This window comes from Rhinolophus sinicus, linkage group LG05, assembly GCF_036562045.2.
Source record: "Rhinolophus sinicus isolate RSC01 linkage group LG05, ASM3656204v1, whole genome shotgun sequence".
In the NCBI taxonomy this organism is placed as follows: Eukaryota; Metazoa; Chordata; class Mammalia; order Chiroptera; family Rhinolophidae; genus Rhinolophus; species Rhinolophus sinicus.
The window spans coordinates 170,639,277-170,653,039 of record NC_133755.1 but is presented as its reverse complement, the minus strand read 5'-3'; the positions used below and the strand labels follow the sequence as shown (position 1 = coordinate 170,653,039).

At 42.0% G+C, this 13,763-nt stretch overlaps 1 protein-coding gene and 1 long non-coding RNA gene across 2 annotated transcripts in view; one reads left to right on the top strand and one right to left on the bottom strand.

The window, feature by feature from the left end:
* Window positions 1-13,763, bottom strand: part of MTHFD1L (methylenetetrahydrofolate dehydrogenase (NADP+ dependent) 1 like) — a 187,825-nt gene that overhangs the window by 3,496 nt on the left and 170,566 nt on the right. Inside the window, exon 27 of the mRNA XM_074333706.1 lies at window positions 5,639-5,763. Coding sequence (XP_074189807.1) covers window positions 5,674-5,763 — 90 coding nt within the window. The 3' untranslated portion in view covers window positions 5,639-5,673. The remainder of the gene's footprint in view (window positions 1-5,638; window positions 5,764-13,763) is intronic.
* Window positions 2,372-5,106, top strand: LOC141571723 (uncharacterized). Its single transcript, XR_012496799.1, has 3 exons — window positions 2,372-2,428; window positions 2,952-3,023; window positions 4,986-5,106. It is a non-coding gene; the product is annotated as an uncharacterized LOC141571723 (long non-coding RNA).

Below are 13,763 nucleotides of genomic sequence, written 5' to 3'. Positions count from 1 at the left end.
GTTGATGATAGCCATTCTAACTGGGGTGAGGTGATATCTCATCATTTTCATTTCCCTAATACCTAGTGAAATTGAGCATTTTTTCATATCTCTGTTGGCCATTTGTACATCTTCTTGGGAGAAGTGTCCAGGTCCTCTGCGCATTTTTTAATTGGATTGTTAGTTTTTTGTTGAGTTGTATGAGTTCCTTATATATTTTGGAGATTAGCCCCTTATTGGAGGCATTGTTTGCAAATATCTTCTCCCAATTGGGAGAAGATATTTGCAAACAATGGTTGCCCCTTTGTTTTGTTGTTGGTTTCTTTGGCTGTGTAGAAGCTTTTCAGTCTGATATAGTAGTCTCATTCATTTGTTTTTGCTTTTTCTTCCCTTGCCTTTGAGGTCAAATTCATTATATCTTCTCCTAAAACCATGGTCCATTAGTTTAGTACCTATGCTTTCTTCTATGCAGTTTATTGTTTCAGGTCTTATGTTTAAGTCTTTGATCCATTTAAGTTAATTTTGGTATATGGTCACAGATAGCAGTCTAGTTTCATTCTTTTCCACGTGGCGTTCCAATTTTCCCAGCACTATTTATTGAAGAGGCTTTCTTTTCTCCATTGTATGTTTTTGGCTCCTTTGTCAAAATTTATTTGCCCATGTATATCTGGGTTTATTTCTGGGTTTTTAATTCTATTCCATTGGTCTGTGTGTCTGTTTTTCTGCCAATACCATACTGTTTTGAGACAATAATTCATTGGTTCTTATTGTTGAATAATAGAGGTTAAAATTAAATGTTACCAAAGTGACTTTAAAATAAAAATGAAACCTCAATCTCAATAGTATTGGTCAAGTTGATGGTGACATAGTTTTTACTATATTTTTTAACACCGAAGACTGAATAATTTAGAAACTTTATGTATCATGAGGTTCTTTCGAGATTTGCTTTTGAATTGCGGAGAATGAAATCTATTTATTTCTCTTATTAGTGAAGCTGCATGATATCACTCTGTGCTTATTAACCATTTTGCATGTCTGATAAAAATGTCTTCTGTGGTGGAAAGAATTTCAAGTTCATAGCATTTGGTTAAAACTTTCCTCCTACCTTACAAGTTTTAATGTTTTCCCAACCAAGTAGTAGATTATAACTAATGCCATAACTGAAATTTTTCTGATTTTTTCACTGACAAATAATTTAACCATGTATAGATTTAGTTATTAAAAAAATTCTATTTTGCTGAAATATTTATTTTCCTTGCCTTATGTTTTTTTAAATATAAGATGATTAGCCTCCCCCCACCCCAACAAAAAGTGCCCAGAAAAACTTTCTTTAAAAAGGGAATTAATTTCACAACAGCTATGTTTCAAAATATTCTGTTTTAGTTAGGGAAGATTTACTTGTCACCATCTTTTAGATATTACTGAAGTGTTAAAGATGTCATCCCTAGATTTAGTTATCACAATCTTTTATTTAAGTAGCTTGGGCTTCCAGCCTATTTTGGCCCCTGCTTGGAAATGGGAGAAAAAGAGGGACACACTCTACTCCAGGGATGGTGTGTCGGGTGGTGAAGCGAGGACCTGTGCCTTGAAACACAATGGTGATGAACAATTTTTGAGCTGCTCCTTGAAAAGATAGAGTTTGAAGACCAAAATCACAGAGCCCAGGTGCTCCCCCAGGGAACCCCAAAACCCCGTGGGTTTGCAACTTGGGGATAAGAGGCCCTGTTCCCAGAAGGGCTGCAGGCAGCAACCATAGTCATGGTTATGATTCTTAACATCATTGAAAATTTCTGCTGTAACGGCAGTTTAGGGAAGAAATAAGCTGGTATTATCCTCCTTTCTGTGTGTGCAATTCAAGAAAAACAATTCTTAGGTAAGTAACTAACTTTTATTGCAGGACTAGAGTCAATCTGATTCCATACTAAATACAGCTTTGCACATCAGAACAAAGTAAGGAGTATCTGAATTCTTCAGGAAATCTGCCAGGGTTTATTGTGTTCATTTGAATCCTGCCAAGGTTCAGAAATATGATGAAGGTTCAGAATCAGAAGCCCAAAGAGGGGGAAAGAATCAACCCTCCTAAATCCAATCACCTTCAAACAAAAGACTGAACAGTAAAGTTGCAGCATCAGTTTCATTGGGACAAATAACTTATTTGAATTAGTTCTATTTGGTGACATCCAAAAGAATGAATCATGCCCCAATTCTAACAACAGTGAAAGCTCTACAGGGAAGCGTCGAAAAGGAGCTCAAATTCTGGGGCTATCTCGGCATCTCTTGCTCATACTAAATCTCACACAATTTCCTCGAGGGTGAGGTAAACAGGAAAGGTGAGGAGGCGGAAGGAAAGAACACCGTCATCGACTGCGCAGTCTCCTTCCGTGTGGAATATGCCTGCCACACACTCCGTGGGGTGCAGAGAACCATCTGGATGGAGTCTGACCACTGTGTGAGTAAAGCAACCAATCGGACATTTCCTCTTCCGATGCCCAAGTCTGTCGAAGTTGACTGTCATCCAAGGTTTCACATTTTTATTTTACGCATATTTAGTCGCCACAGGCCTTTGTTAGGAGAAGTGGTCTCTGACAGCTGTATGTGAGAGGGCCCAGGAAACAGAAGGGATGTTTGCGGGATCATTATACCCAACAGCCCTTGAGAAGGAATGTTTGCTTTCTTTGGTGGTTTTAGCTTACGACACCGGACCTGTTTTCCATTGTTCAAGCAAGGTCAAGTGGTGGGTTTTTGAGCCACTGCCCACAGCCTAGGATAGGATTTGGCACAGTTCACAACGAAAAAAGCCTTGGATAAGTGAGTGGGAAAATGCCATTCAATGAGAGAGTTAAGAGATAGCCCTAGTATACTTGACTTAAAATAATTTGGACAGAGTCATAGCTTTTAATACCCGAACAATTATCTTGTTCTTTTCTTTATTTCTTTTTTTTTAAATCACCTGTTTATCCCCCAAATTACAGGTCTGCTGAAATAGCTGGTTGTCATCTTCCAGGATGGGTTGAAGTTCATTCACCCCAGGACTGAAATGAAAAGTACGTCCTGTGGTTTGGGGCCTTGAGGATGGGGTGAGACTGAGAGTAAGCAGCTCTGGGCCGAGTCTTGGCTTTTGTACTTATTAGCTGTGCAACTTGAGCAAGTTGTTGACCTCTCGGGCCAAACTTTTCACAACTCTGAAATAAAAATACTACCTATTTCACTGGGTCGATTCCAGCATGATACGTGACAGGGTAAGGCAAAGTAACTCGTGCTAGCTATGGGATGAGAGGCAGGGCCGAGCAGCGGAAAGACAGTTCTGCAGTCCAGTGGACGGGGGACATCCCTCAGCTACTGCCTCTCAGGGACCAGAGGGGAAGGACCTAATCTGTTGGGATAGCACCTGCCTCCAGGGGGTGCTGAGACCACCTGTGCAAGCGCCTGGCACGTTGGATGTCACCACCATCGACTGTGTTTGACCCCCACCCATGCCCAATCTTTAAACAAAATCCAGAGGAATACTTGTTAGTGAACATAAACATAGTATTTATGTGGATGTGACAGCAAAGCCACGGACGTGTCCCCTGGCATTACCTGAGTCTTACCTGCAATATCTAAGGTATAATTGGGTTTATGTGACCTACTTGGTGAGCAAATGAAAATGGACCGCAATGCTGGAAAAATACTATCCAAGAGATGAGAGGCATGTATACACTTGTTCTGGACAAAAATGACAAATGGCAGAAATGTAACATAATGGGTTTTTGACATGAAAAGGGAGATTAATCAGGACAGGGTCAATTTTCAGTTTGAGGGGAAGGATATTGTTAGTCTCCCAAGGCCTAGCTGGGAAAGCCAAGACATTCTGCCCTCCCCTCCTGCCGGTCATACCAAATGACCAAAATAACACTGTTATCAAAACTCAAGTTTATGGGCTTTCTTGTTTAAAAAAAAAAGTCTCCTCTAGTTCATTTTCTGTTGTTTTCTTTTTCAGAAATGAGAAGGATATGCAGTGTGGTTGTGGTTCAAACTAAAGACAGCCCCTACTCCTCAGCAAAACACAAATAACACGACATATCACACACACAACTCACACCAAACAATTCCACACCTTTCATTCATGTGATCGCATATAAATGGCCCCTTACCTTTCTCATCATAGCCCAAGACTTCAGTGTTTGAGTAACAGACAACAACAATGACAACAACAACAAAACAGCCTCCCCACATTGGCTACCGGCCGTGAGACAGATGTTAGTGAGGCTCCTGAGGGCCTGGCTGAGGCTCCATCTCAGAGACACTGGGAAGAAGAGTGTTTAGGCCAAACAAGCTCATGTGAAGGCCCAGACCTGTTGGCAAGAGGGAGGGGTGCTGGGCTGACGAACAGGAACAGGAGTGAGTGGGAGAATGAATTGGGGGTGTTTTGGGGGAAGGAATGTGTCTTGAGACTATGGTGAGGACATGTTTGATATATGGGATGGGGAAAAGCAGCTCTGAGCCTTTAAGACTTCTGATTGGGAGTTTTCCAGGGAGGATGGTTGGGAGGGTGGTTATTTTTCTTCATGATGGGAAGCTAGGAAAGAAGCCAGCAGGTGTGGCTGCAGGAGTGGGGGCAGACAAGAACAAGATGAAGAGGCCCCCCTGAGGCTGCCTCAGCCAGCTCCAAGTGCAGCCCAACAGTCTGAAGTTGTGACGACCATGGGCCATCATGGGGTGTCATCTCTGCTGCCCTGTCCTTGCTGTGACTCACAGGACCCTCTAAATGGTCTGTCCCATCTTTATGTGTCTTTCCCGTGGTGTAAGAGCCTACCCTACCCGTTGAGCCACAGTTGAGTGTTATGGGTGGAATGGTGTCCTCAAAAAGATATATTGAAATCCTGACCCGCCAGTACTTATGACAGTGACCTTGTTCGGATGTAGGGTCTTTGCAGAGGTAATTAAGATGAGGTCAATACGGGGGTGGGGGGGCTAATTCAATATGACTGGTGTCCTTATAAGAAGGGAATGCCATGTGAACACAGGTGCACAGGGAACATGCTGTGTGACCCTGGAGGCAGAGACGGGAGCGATGCAGCTGCAAGCTGAGGAAAGTCAAGGCGTCATGACAACCACCAGAAGCTGGGAAGAGGCCGAGAAGGATTCTACCAGAGTCTCAGAGGGTGCCTGGCCCGGCTGAGACCTTGACTTTGGAATCCTCGCCTCCAAAGAATGGGGGCAGAATAAAGTTCTGTTGTTTTAAGCCACCCCGTTGAGATACTCTGTTATGGCAGCTCTAGAAAACGAATACACTGAGATTCCTCTCTCACATGATCCTAACTCTGTAACCAAGAGCTACGTGGGATAGTCAGTCCTTCAAAAATGATAGCAGATACTAGTTTTAATTCTGGGAAAAGAATAATGAGTTTACAGGGTTCCACAGTGATGAGGTGAGAGGCCTTAAACAAATCTATATTCAGAGAAGACACAATTTAACTTTCCCCAATGGCCTGCGTCCGGACCATCTAACTGCATATGCGCACGTGGGCGTGACCCATGTCCTGGCCTGTTATTAGGCAGAAATTCATAGTAACCAAGCTGGGAAGTTACTTATCAGACCATTTTTGTCAAAGACATTAGAAAAACAAAATAAAACTAAAACAGGTTCAGGAAAAAAGTAAAAAGCACAGTAGCCTACCTGAGTGGCCCTGGGTCCTGTGATGTCGTGTTCATTCAGAACAAACCTTTGACTTGCTCTGTTTCCGTGTCAAGGTCTATGTCGTAGAAACAGGGCCGCGTGGGCAGTCCCGGCATGGTGCTCATCTGGCGGATAAAACACAAACAGTCTCCGTGAGCCCACGCGCTATGCCGTCGCGCCCGACACTGTGCAGCTAATGGCAGAAATAACTATACAATTCAACTCAGCCTCACAGAACTTAAGGTTCTAGCTACCGTGTTTCCCCGAAAACAAGACCAGCTCTTATATTAATTTTTGTTCCAAAAGACGCATTAGGAGGGTGTGTGTTCAGGGCTGTCATCCTGAAAAATCGTGCTAGGGTTTATTTTCCGGTTAGGTCTTATTATCAGGGAAACATGAAACTCATACATCTATCTCTTTAAATTCGCTGTCTGCTATTTCAATCTTTGTTTAAGGAAATGAAACAGAAAACGCAAATGTCAACTTTTTGAAGATTGAGAACATTTCCCTGCCCCACAGCACGCTGCAGCTCCAAACAGTGATTTTCAAATCTTTAAATTAAAAAAAAAAATCAAACCTTAATACTGAACCTCAACAAAGATGAGCTCCTCTGGTGGAAGGGACAGTGGGTGTGGGTGGAGTGGATGATGGCCTGCTCCTCACCCCCTAATATGGCGCCCAAGACTCATTTTTGTAAAACCTACAACCCTTGGAGCACAGGTTGCAATTTCCTGCTCCCCAGAGAGTGACCACTCTGGAGTACTTTAGTAACAAGAACTGATGTTTATTGAGAACGTACTATGTGCCAGGCACTGTGCTGAGTCTCTTACTTATTTTATCCTCTTGACAACACTATGAGGTAGGTACTTTTTTATGCGCACGTTACAAGGAAGGTAATAGAGGGTTAAATCACCTGTCCGAGGCTACGCAGGTAATAATAAGCAGCAAAACTCGAAGTCTGACTCCATGCCTGTAATCTCCAATGATTCATTTGGCCACCCCCCTTTGGGACACTCTGGGCTTTCCAGGGGTAAGTGAAATAAGCCCCCCCACCACCCAGAGGTAGGTACTCATTTTAGCCCCACTTTATTGATGAGGTCAGAGAACACTTAGGCACGAAGGCACATGCTCAAGGTCACAGTTAGTTAGGGGTGGAGACAGGATTAAGCCAGGCCCATGCCCCTCACTGCCCCGTGTCAGACCAGAGATTTCCAAAGTGCACTCTTTGCCCACCTCCATCAGGGACCCTGGGTGAGCTGGGGAAGACTCCCAATGCCTCAGTGGTTCTCACACATGGAAACACTGGTCTCGGACCTAACTGTGAGGCTCCTGGGTGACCCCCTCCTTATCGATGTCAGTCTTTCCAGCTGTGTTTTCATAGGCACTGTGCATACAGAGGATGCTTGTAAAGCAATGCTGCATCCCATCGGAGAAAAGACACCTGGGGTTCCGCTTAGCCTGGCTCTTCCGAGGGCTAAGGGCTGTCAGGCAAACTCCTGCCTGCTACGGCCAGAGAACTCCGAGAGGAAGCGGCAACACATCCAATACTCAGTGGCATCCAGGGCGTGTCCGCTCTTCCCCACCTGGCAAAAAGTTCTCAGATAAGGCCTCTAAGATAGAACCCAGCTCTCTCGCTCTGCACTTCCGGCCTGTAGTGACTCGGGATTTCTCTCTGCCACCCTCTCCTGCGCCCTCTGATGTTGACAGACTCTTGCTACTCAGACTGTGGGCCAGTAGTGTGGGCATCACTGGCAGTTGTTGGAAAGTCACATCTCCGAGCCTGCCCGGGCCTGCTAAGCCAGAATCTGCAATTTTAGCAAGTCCCGAGTGATCTGTGGCACATTACAGTACGAGAAGGGCTGGCTCCATCAGTGTGGCCGGGACGCTTCTGACGGCTACTCCTGTCCACTCCCCATTCCCCTGAGCACGGAGAAGGAAGCTCGGTGGCGGAGGGGACCTGTGCACTTGCAGTCCTCCTTAACCTCCTGGACCCAGACAGCGTGAGGGAGGAGGGCAACAGGTCATACTCTGCACGTGGCCGGACGCATAAAACACTGATAGCTGGCGCTAGCGCCTGTCCTCCTAACTGCACAGGACTGTACTTTAGATACCTTATGGGCTAAAAAGGCCCCTGGAACCTGCTTGGGATATAGGTACCATTTATAACATGTCTTTGGGAAAATGTGCTTTGTGTTTCAAGCAATTAACTAAAATAAAGTTTCGGCGCACAAGCTGCTTGTAGGTGGGTACTGCCTGTATTTTAAAACTGTAGGTACGTGTATGGCTACGTGTACTCCTGAAGTTTCTGTTCCTAGCAGGGGCATCACATTTTTTTCTCTGGTTACTACAGTGGCTGCATATATCCGAGGAGAACCCAAAAAGAAACTGACGCTTACTGCTGACGCACTGGGACACCAAACACAAGGGACCCTGGTGGGAAACGGTCCATAGTTTCCCCAGTTGTCTGGGGACAACTCACATCAGGTAGTCTATAGCAGTTTTCCTGCCTAACTGCATTCTCACATGGGCATTTTAAGATGCCTCCAGAGTCTGTGTGGGACTATGGATTTGGAAAAAGGAACCAGCATTTGGTAGTTTCAGAAAAGGAAATGAATGATCACACTGAGCCACAGGGATAAACTAACATGACAGCGTTACCCAGACTTATGGCTGCTACTTCTGCGGCTGCAACACTCTTCACTCCAGGGTGGAATTCAGCAGGAGGCAGGTTAAGTCTAAATCCACGCGAGGTAAGAAAACCCCGTGTATTTGGGCCCATCAGAAGCTTCTGTTGTGGATAACGACTGCCCTGCCTGCCTATTTACACACTATCTTTGTACACATGAGAATTCAACTCTCCACCATTAACTTTTGGCTGATGCACAACCAAGGCTGATACAGGTAGAGTGTGATTTGTGTGGTTCCTGGCGCTGGTCTATGGGCTGTCGTGAACCAGAGTGTACATCTTTTGGTTATTCTGATTCTCTCACAAAGTTGGGAGCCCAAATACTCAATGCCGGGAAGTATGAAATGTCTTCCCTCTATTTCCAGCTTATTTCTCTCAAATGGGGGAAGAAATGAGTTTAATCAAAAGATTCCCATGTTCTGTCCCAATGATGCAATCATCAGTTCCCAGAATCAGGACGACTTATTTGGGATAAGCAACAACAGACACGAAAGCACAGAGGCTGCAGAGCTGAGGGACTCTCTGCCCTGTGGACAAAGAAGCATCTCCAGTAAATCTGTTCTTAAAAGAAAACTTCTGCTCCTGAGCAGCCGCAACATGGAATGATGTTAACATCAAATTCTCTCCCAATAAAAAACTGGTATCGAAGGATTGTAGCCCCCAGACAAGAGTCAGCACATCCTACGAGAAAAAAGAATTCGGACAGCCCTTGGGAGCTGACCTCTGGCCCCGCGCCCGGGGTCAGTGACGATCTGGGTCGACTCTTTGTGAGCTCTCTAAGGAGGCCTCCTGCTTAAAATAACGAGGGAGCCATGAAATTGTACTTACTTGTCATGCTGCATTAATGGATTCTTTGACAAACGCTGAAAAACATGGGTTTTTGCCCTTCATGACCCTCATTTTTAACTACATTGAATCTTCCAGATTTTTACCGATTTCAGGTTAAGCTTATTTTGGAGAAATGATGAGTTCTCTGAATAGGCTTTATAATCATACATTAAAACTAGTAAATGTCTAATCACCATGTTGTACACCTGAAACTAATACTATATTGTGTGTCAACTGTAATTGAAAAAAAATTTAAGAGAAAATATTCAGATAGTTAAAAGTAGTCATTAAAAGTAAAAGTAGAATATTCTTTGGCATGAGTAGAAAAATTATATTAAAAATTCTGTTTCATAAAGTGATAGCTTCATAATTTCTACTTAAACAAAATATTGTTGTAACTTATGGGATCTGGAAAAAGAACAGCAAAATAAGCCCAAAGGGAGTACAAGGAAGGAGATAATAAAGCTCAGAGCGGAAATAAATGAAATAGAGACAAAAAAAACCCCTCAAAAGATCAATGAATCCAAGAGCTGGTTTTTAGAGATGAACAAAATTGACAAACCTTTAGCTAGACTCATCAAAAAAAAAAAAGAGAGAGAGGACCCAAATTAATAAAATCAGAAATGAAAGAGGAGAAGTGACAAGAGACACCACAGAAATACAAAAAATTTTAAGAAATTACTATGAGCAACTATATGCCAACAAATTAGACAATCTGGACGAAATGGACAATTTTCTAGAAGCATACAACCTTCCAAGGCTAACTCAAGAAACGGAAAATCTGAATAGACTGATTACCACCAGGGAAATTGAATCAGTAATCAACACGCTCCCAACAAACAAAAGCCCTGGAACAGATGGCTTTACGGGTGAATTTTACAAAACATTCAAAAAAGAATTATCACCTATTCTCCTCAAACTATTCCAAAAAATCCAGAAGGAGGGAAGGCTCCCAAACACTTTTTATGAGGCCACTATCACCCTGATCCCCAAATCAGATGAACATATTACAAAAAAAGGAAACTACAGGCTGATATCCTTATGAACATAGATGCAAAAATCCTCAACAAAACATTAGCGAACAGGGCCCGGCCCGGTGGCTCAGGCGGTTAGAGCTCCATGTTCCTAACTCTGAAGGCTGCTGGTTCGATTCCCACATGGGCCAGTGGGCTCTCAACCACAAGGTTGCCAGTTCAATTCCTCGAGTCCCGCAAGGGATGGTGGGCTCCGCACCCTGCAACTAAGATTAAACACGGCACCTTGAGCTGAGCTGCCTCCCGGATGGCTCAGTTGGTTGGAGCGTGTCCTCTCAACCACAAGGTTGCCGGTTTCGACTCCCGCAAGGGATGGTGGGCTGCGCCCTCTGCAACTAGCAAAGGCAACTGGACCTGGAGCTGAGCTGCGTTCTCCACAACTAAGACTGAAAGGACAACAACTTGAAGCTGAACAGCACCCTCCACAACTAAGATTGAAAGACAACAACTTGACTTGGAAAAAAAAAAGTCCTGGAAGTACACACTATTCCCCAATAAAAAAGTCCTGTTCCCCACCCCAATAAAATCTCTAAAAAAAAAAGAAAAAAGAAAAAAACATTAGCGAACAGAATTCAGCAATACATTAAAAAGATCACACACCATGATCAAGTGGGATTCATTCCTGGTATGCAAGGGTGGTTCAACATCCACAAATCAATTAATGTGATACATCACATTACCAAAATGAAAAATAAAAATCCTATGATCATATCAATAGATGCAGAAAAAGCATTTGACAAAATCCAGCAGCAATTTATGATAAAAACTCTTAAGAAAGTGGGACTAGAGGGACCATATCTCAACATAATAAAGGCCATACATAATAAACCCATAGCTAACATCATACACAATGGGGAAAAGCTAAAACCACTCCCTTTAAGATCAGGAACAAGGCAAGAATGCCCACTTTCTCCACTTCTATTCAACATACTGCTGTTCTAGCCACAGCAATCAGACAAGAAAAGAAATAAAAGGCATCCAAATTGGTAAGGAGGAAGTGAAATTGTCCTTATATGCAGATGACATGATACTGTATATAGAGAACCCTAAAGACTCCACCAAAAAACTATTAGAACTGATAAATGAATTTAGTAAAGTAGCAGGTACAAAATTAATATTCAGAAACCAGTTGCATTTGTATATACCAATAATAAAATATCAGAAGGAGAAATTAAGAAAACAGTCTCATTTACAATTGCTTCAAAGACTATAAAATACCTGGGAATAAATTTAACCAAAGAAGAAAAAGACCTATACTCAGAAAATTATAAGACACTGAAGAGAGAAAGTAAAGAAAATACAAATAGATGGAAACACATAGCATGCTCATGGATAGGAAGAATTAATATCCTTAAAATGTTCATACTGCCTAAGGCAATATACAGATTCAATGCAATTCCTAACATACTACCAAGGACATTTTTCACAGAAATAGAACATATAATCCTAAAATTTATATGGAACCATAAAAGACTCCGGATAGCCTCTGCAATCTTGAGAAATAAGAACAAAGTGGGAGGTATCATGATACCTGACATCAAATTATACTACAAGGCTACAGTAATCAAAACAGCATGGTACTTGCATAAAAACAGACACATAGATCAATGGAACAGGACAGAGAACCCAGAAATAAATCCATGGCTATATGGTCATTTAATCTATGACAATGGAAGCAAGAATTTACGGCGGGGTAAAGCCAGTCTATCCAATAAATGGTGCTGGGAAACCTGGACAGACACATGCAAAAAAATGAAGCTGGACCACCTCCTTACACCATACACAAGAATAAATTCAAAATGGATTAAAGACTTAAATGTAAGACCTGAAACCACAAAACTCCTAGAAGAAAATATAGGAAGAAACTTTACAGACATCACCCAGAGTAAGATTTTTACTTATATATCCCCTCGGGCAAGGGAAGTAAGAGTAAAAATTAACATGTGGGATTACATCAAACTAAAAAGTTTTTTCACAGCAAAGGAAACCATCAATAAAACAAAAAGGGACCCTACTGAATGGGAGAAGATATTTGCCAATGATATATCCGATAAGGGGTTAAAATCCAAAATTTATAAAAAACTCACTCAACTCAACTCCAAAAAAACAAACAACCCAATTAAAAAATGGGCAGAGGACATGAAGAGACATTTTTCTGAAAAGGACATACAGATGGCAAATAGACATGAAAAAATGCTCAACCTCACTAATCGTTAGAGAAATACAAATAAAAACCACAATGAGATACCACCTCACCCCAGTCAAAATGGCTATCATCAATAAATCAACAAACAACAAGTGCTGACAAGGATGTGGAGAAAAGGGAACCCTTGTGCACTGTTGGTGGGATTGCAGATTGGTGCAGCCACTATGGAAAACAGTATGGAGGTATCTCAAAAATCTGAAAATGGAACTACCTTATGATCCAGCAATTCCACTCCTAGGTATCTATCCGGAGAAATCCAAAACTCTAATTCAAAAAAATTTATGCACCCCTATGTTTATTGCAGCACTATACACAATGTCCAAGACATGGAAACAACTGAAACACCCATCGGTAGACGACTGGATTAAGAAACTGTGGTACATTTATACAATGGAGTAGTGTGCAACCATAAAGAAGAATGAAATCTTACCATTTGCAACAACATGGATGGACCTAGAGAACATTATGTTAAGTGAAATAAGTCAGACAGAGAAAGACAAATACTACATGATCTCACTTATATGTGGAATCTAAAGAAAAGAATAAATGAATGAACTAATCAGAAAAACAACAAAATATTGTTGTAGTTAAAAATTTTGTTGTGTTTGTGAAATAATTTTTCTGACTTCTCCTTAAATCAACTACTTTTTCCTACTGACTAAACCATCCAGCTTTATTTTGGTTCAGAAAATAAGTATTTTTACTCACTTTTTGTTTCTCAGTTCATGATCTGAGGTGGAATGCCTCGTACACATTTCTTTCCTCTCTAATAGATGATTGAACAACCAAGAAGCCTATAGTGGTTAATTACACTATGATATAATTGAAATGAAGATTTTCTTTCTGATGCAGTAACTCAGAAATTTAAAGTCTTCATTAAGCAAAACTATATCTTGAGTTGTAAATACAGTGCCCATTGCTTCTCAGCCTTCTGGCCAAGATCCTGTGAAAACACAGTGCCTGGCAATATTCGGCCCTCGATACTTTTTAAAATAGATGAGTAAAATGGAGGATGATTACAGAATTAGGAAACACTATGAAAACTTCTTGCGGAGCAGGTTTCTTTGTTTCTTCCCTTCTTCTTTGATTGTGAGGGACAAAATCACTTATATTTAATGGTCATTTTGATAATTAAATAAGCTACCCTAAGAGGATGTATCTGAGGAAAAATGGTCCAGTATAAACATCAGGTGACTGAAAGAAGAGAGATGAAAAATCATTCTAATGAAAACTGACAGTGCTGCTACCATTGGGATTTCCATTTTCTTGTCTTAGTGGAGACGGGTGTTCTGGGGTTTTTTTCTGGGCAGCCAGGTTAACATCTACCTGCACAGCTCATGACTGCATTCAAAAGCTGACCTCTGTTTTATT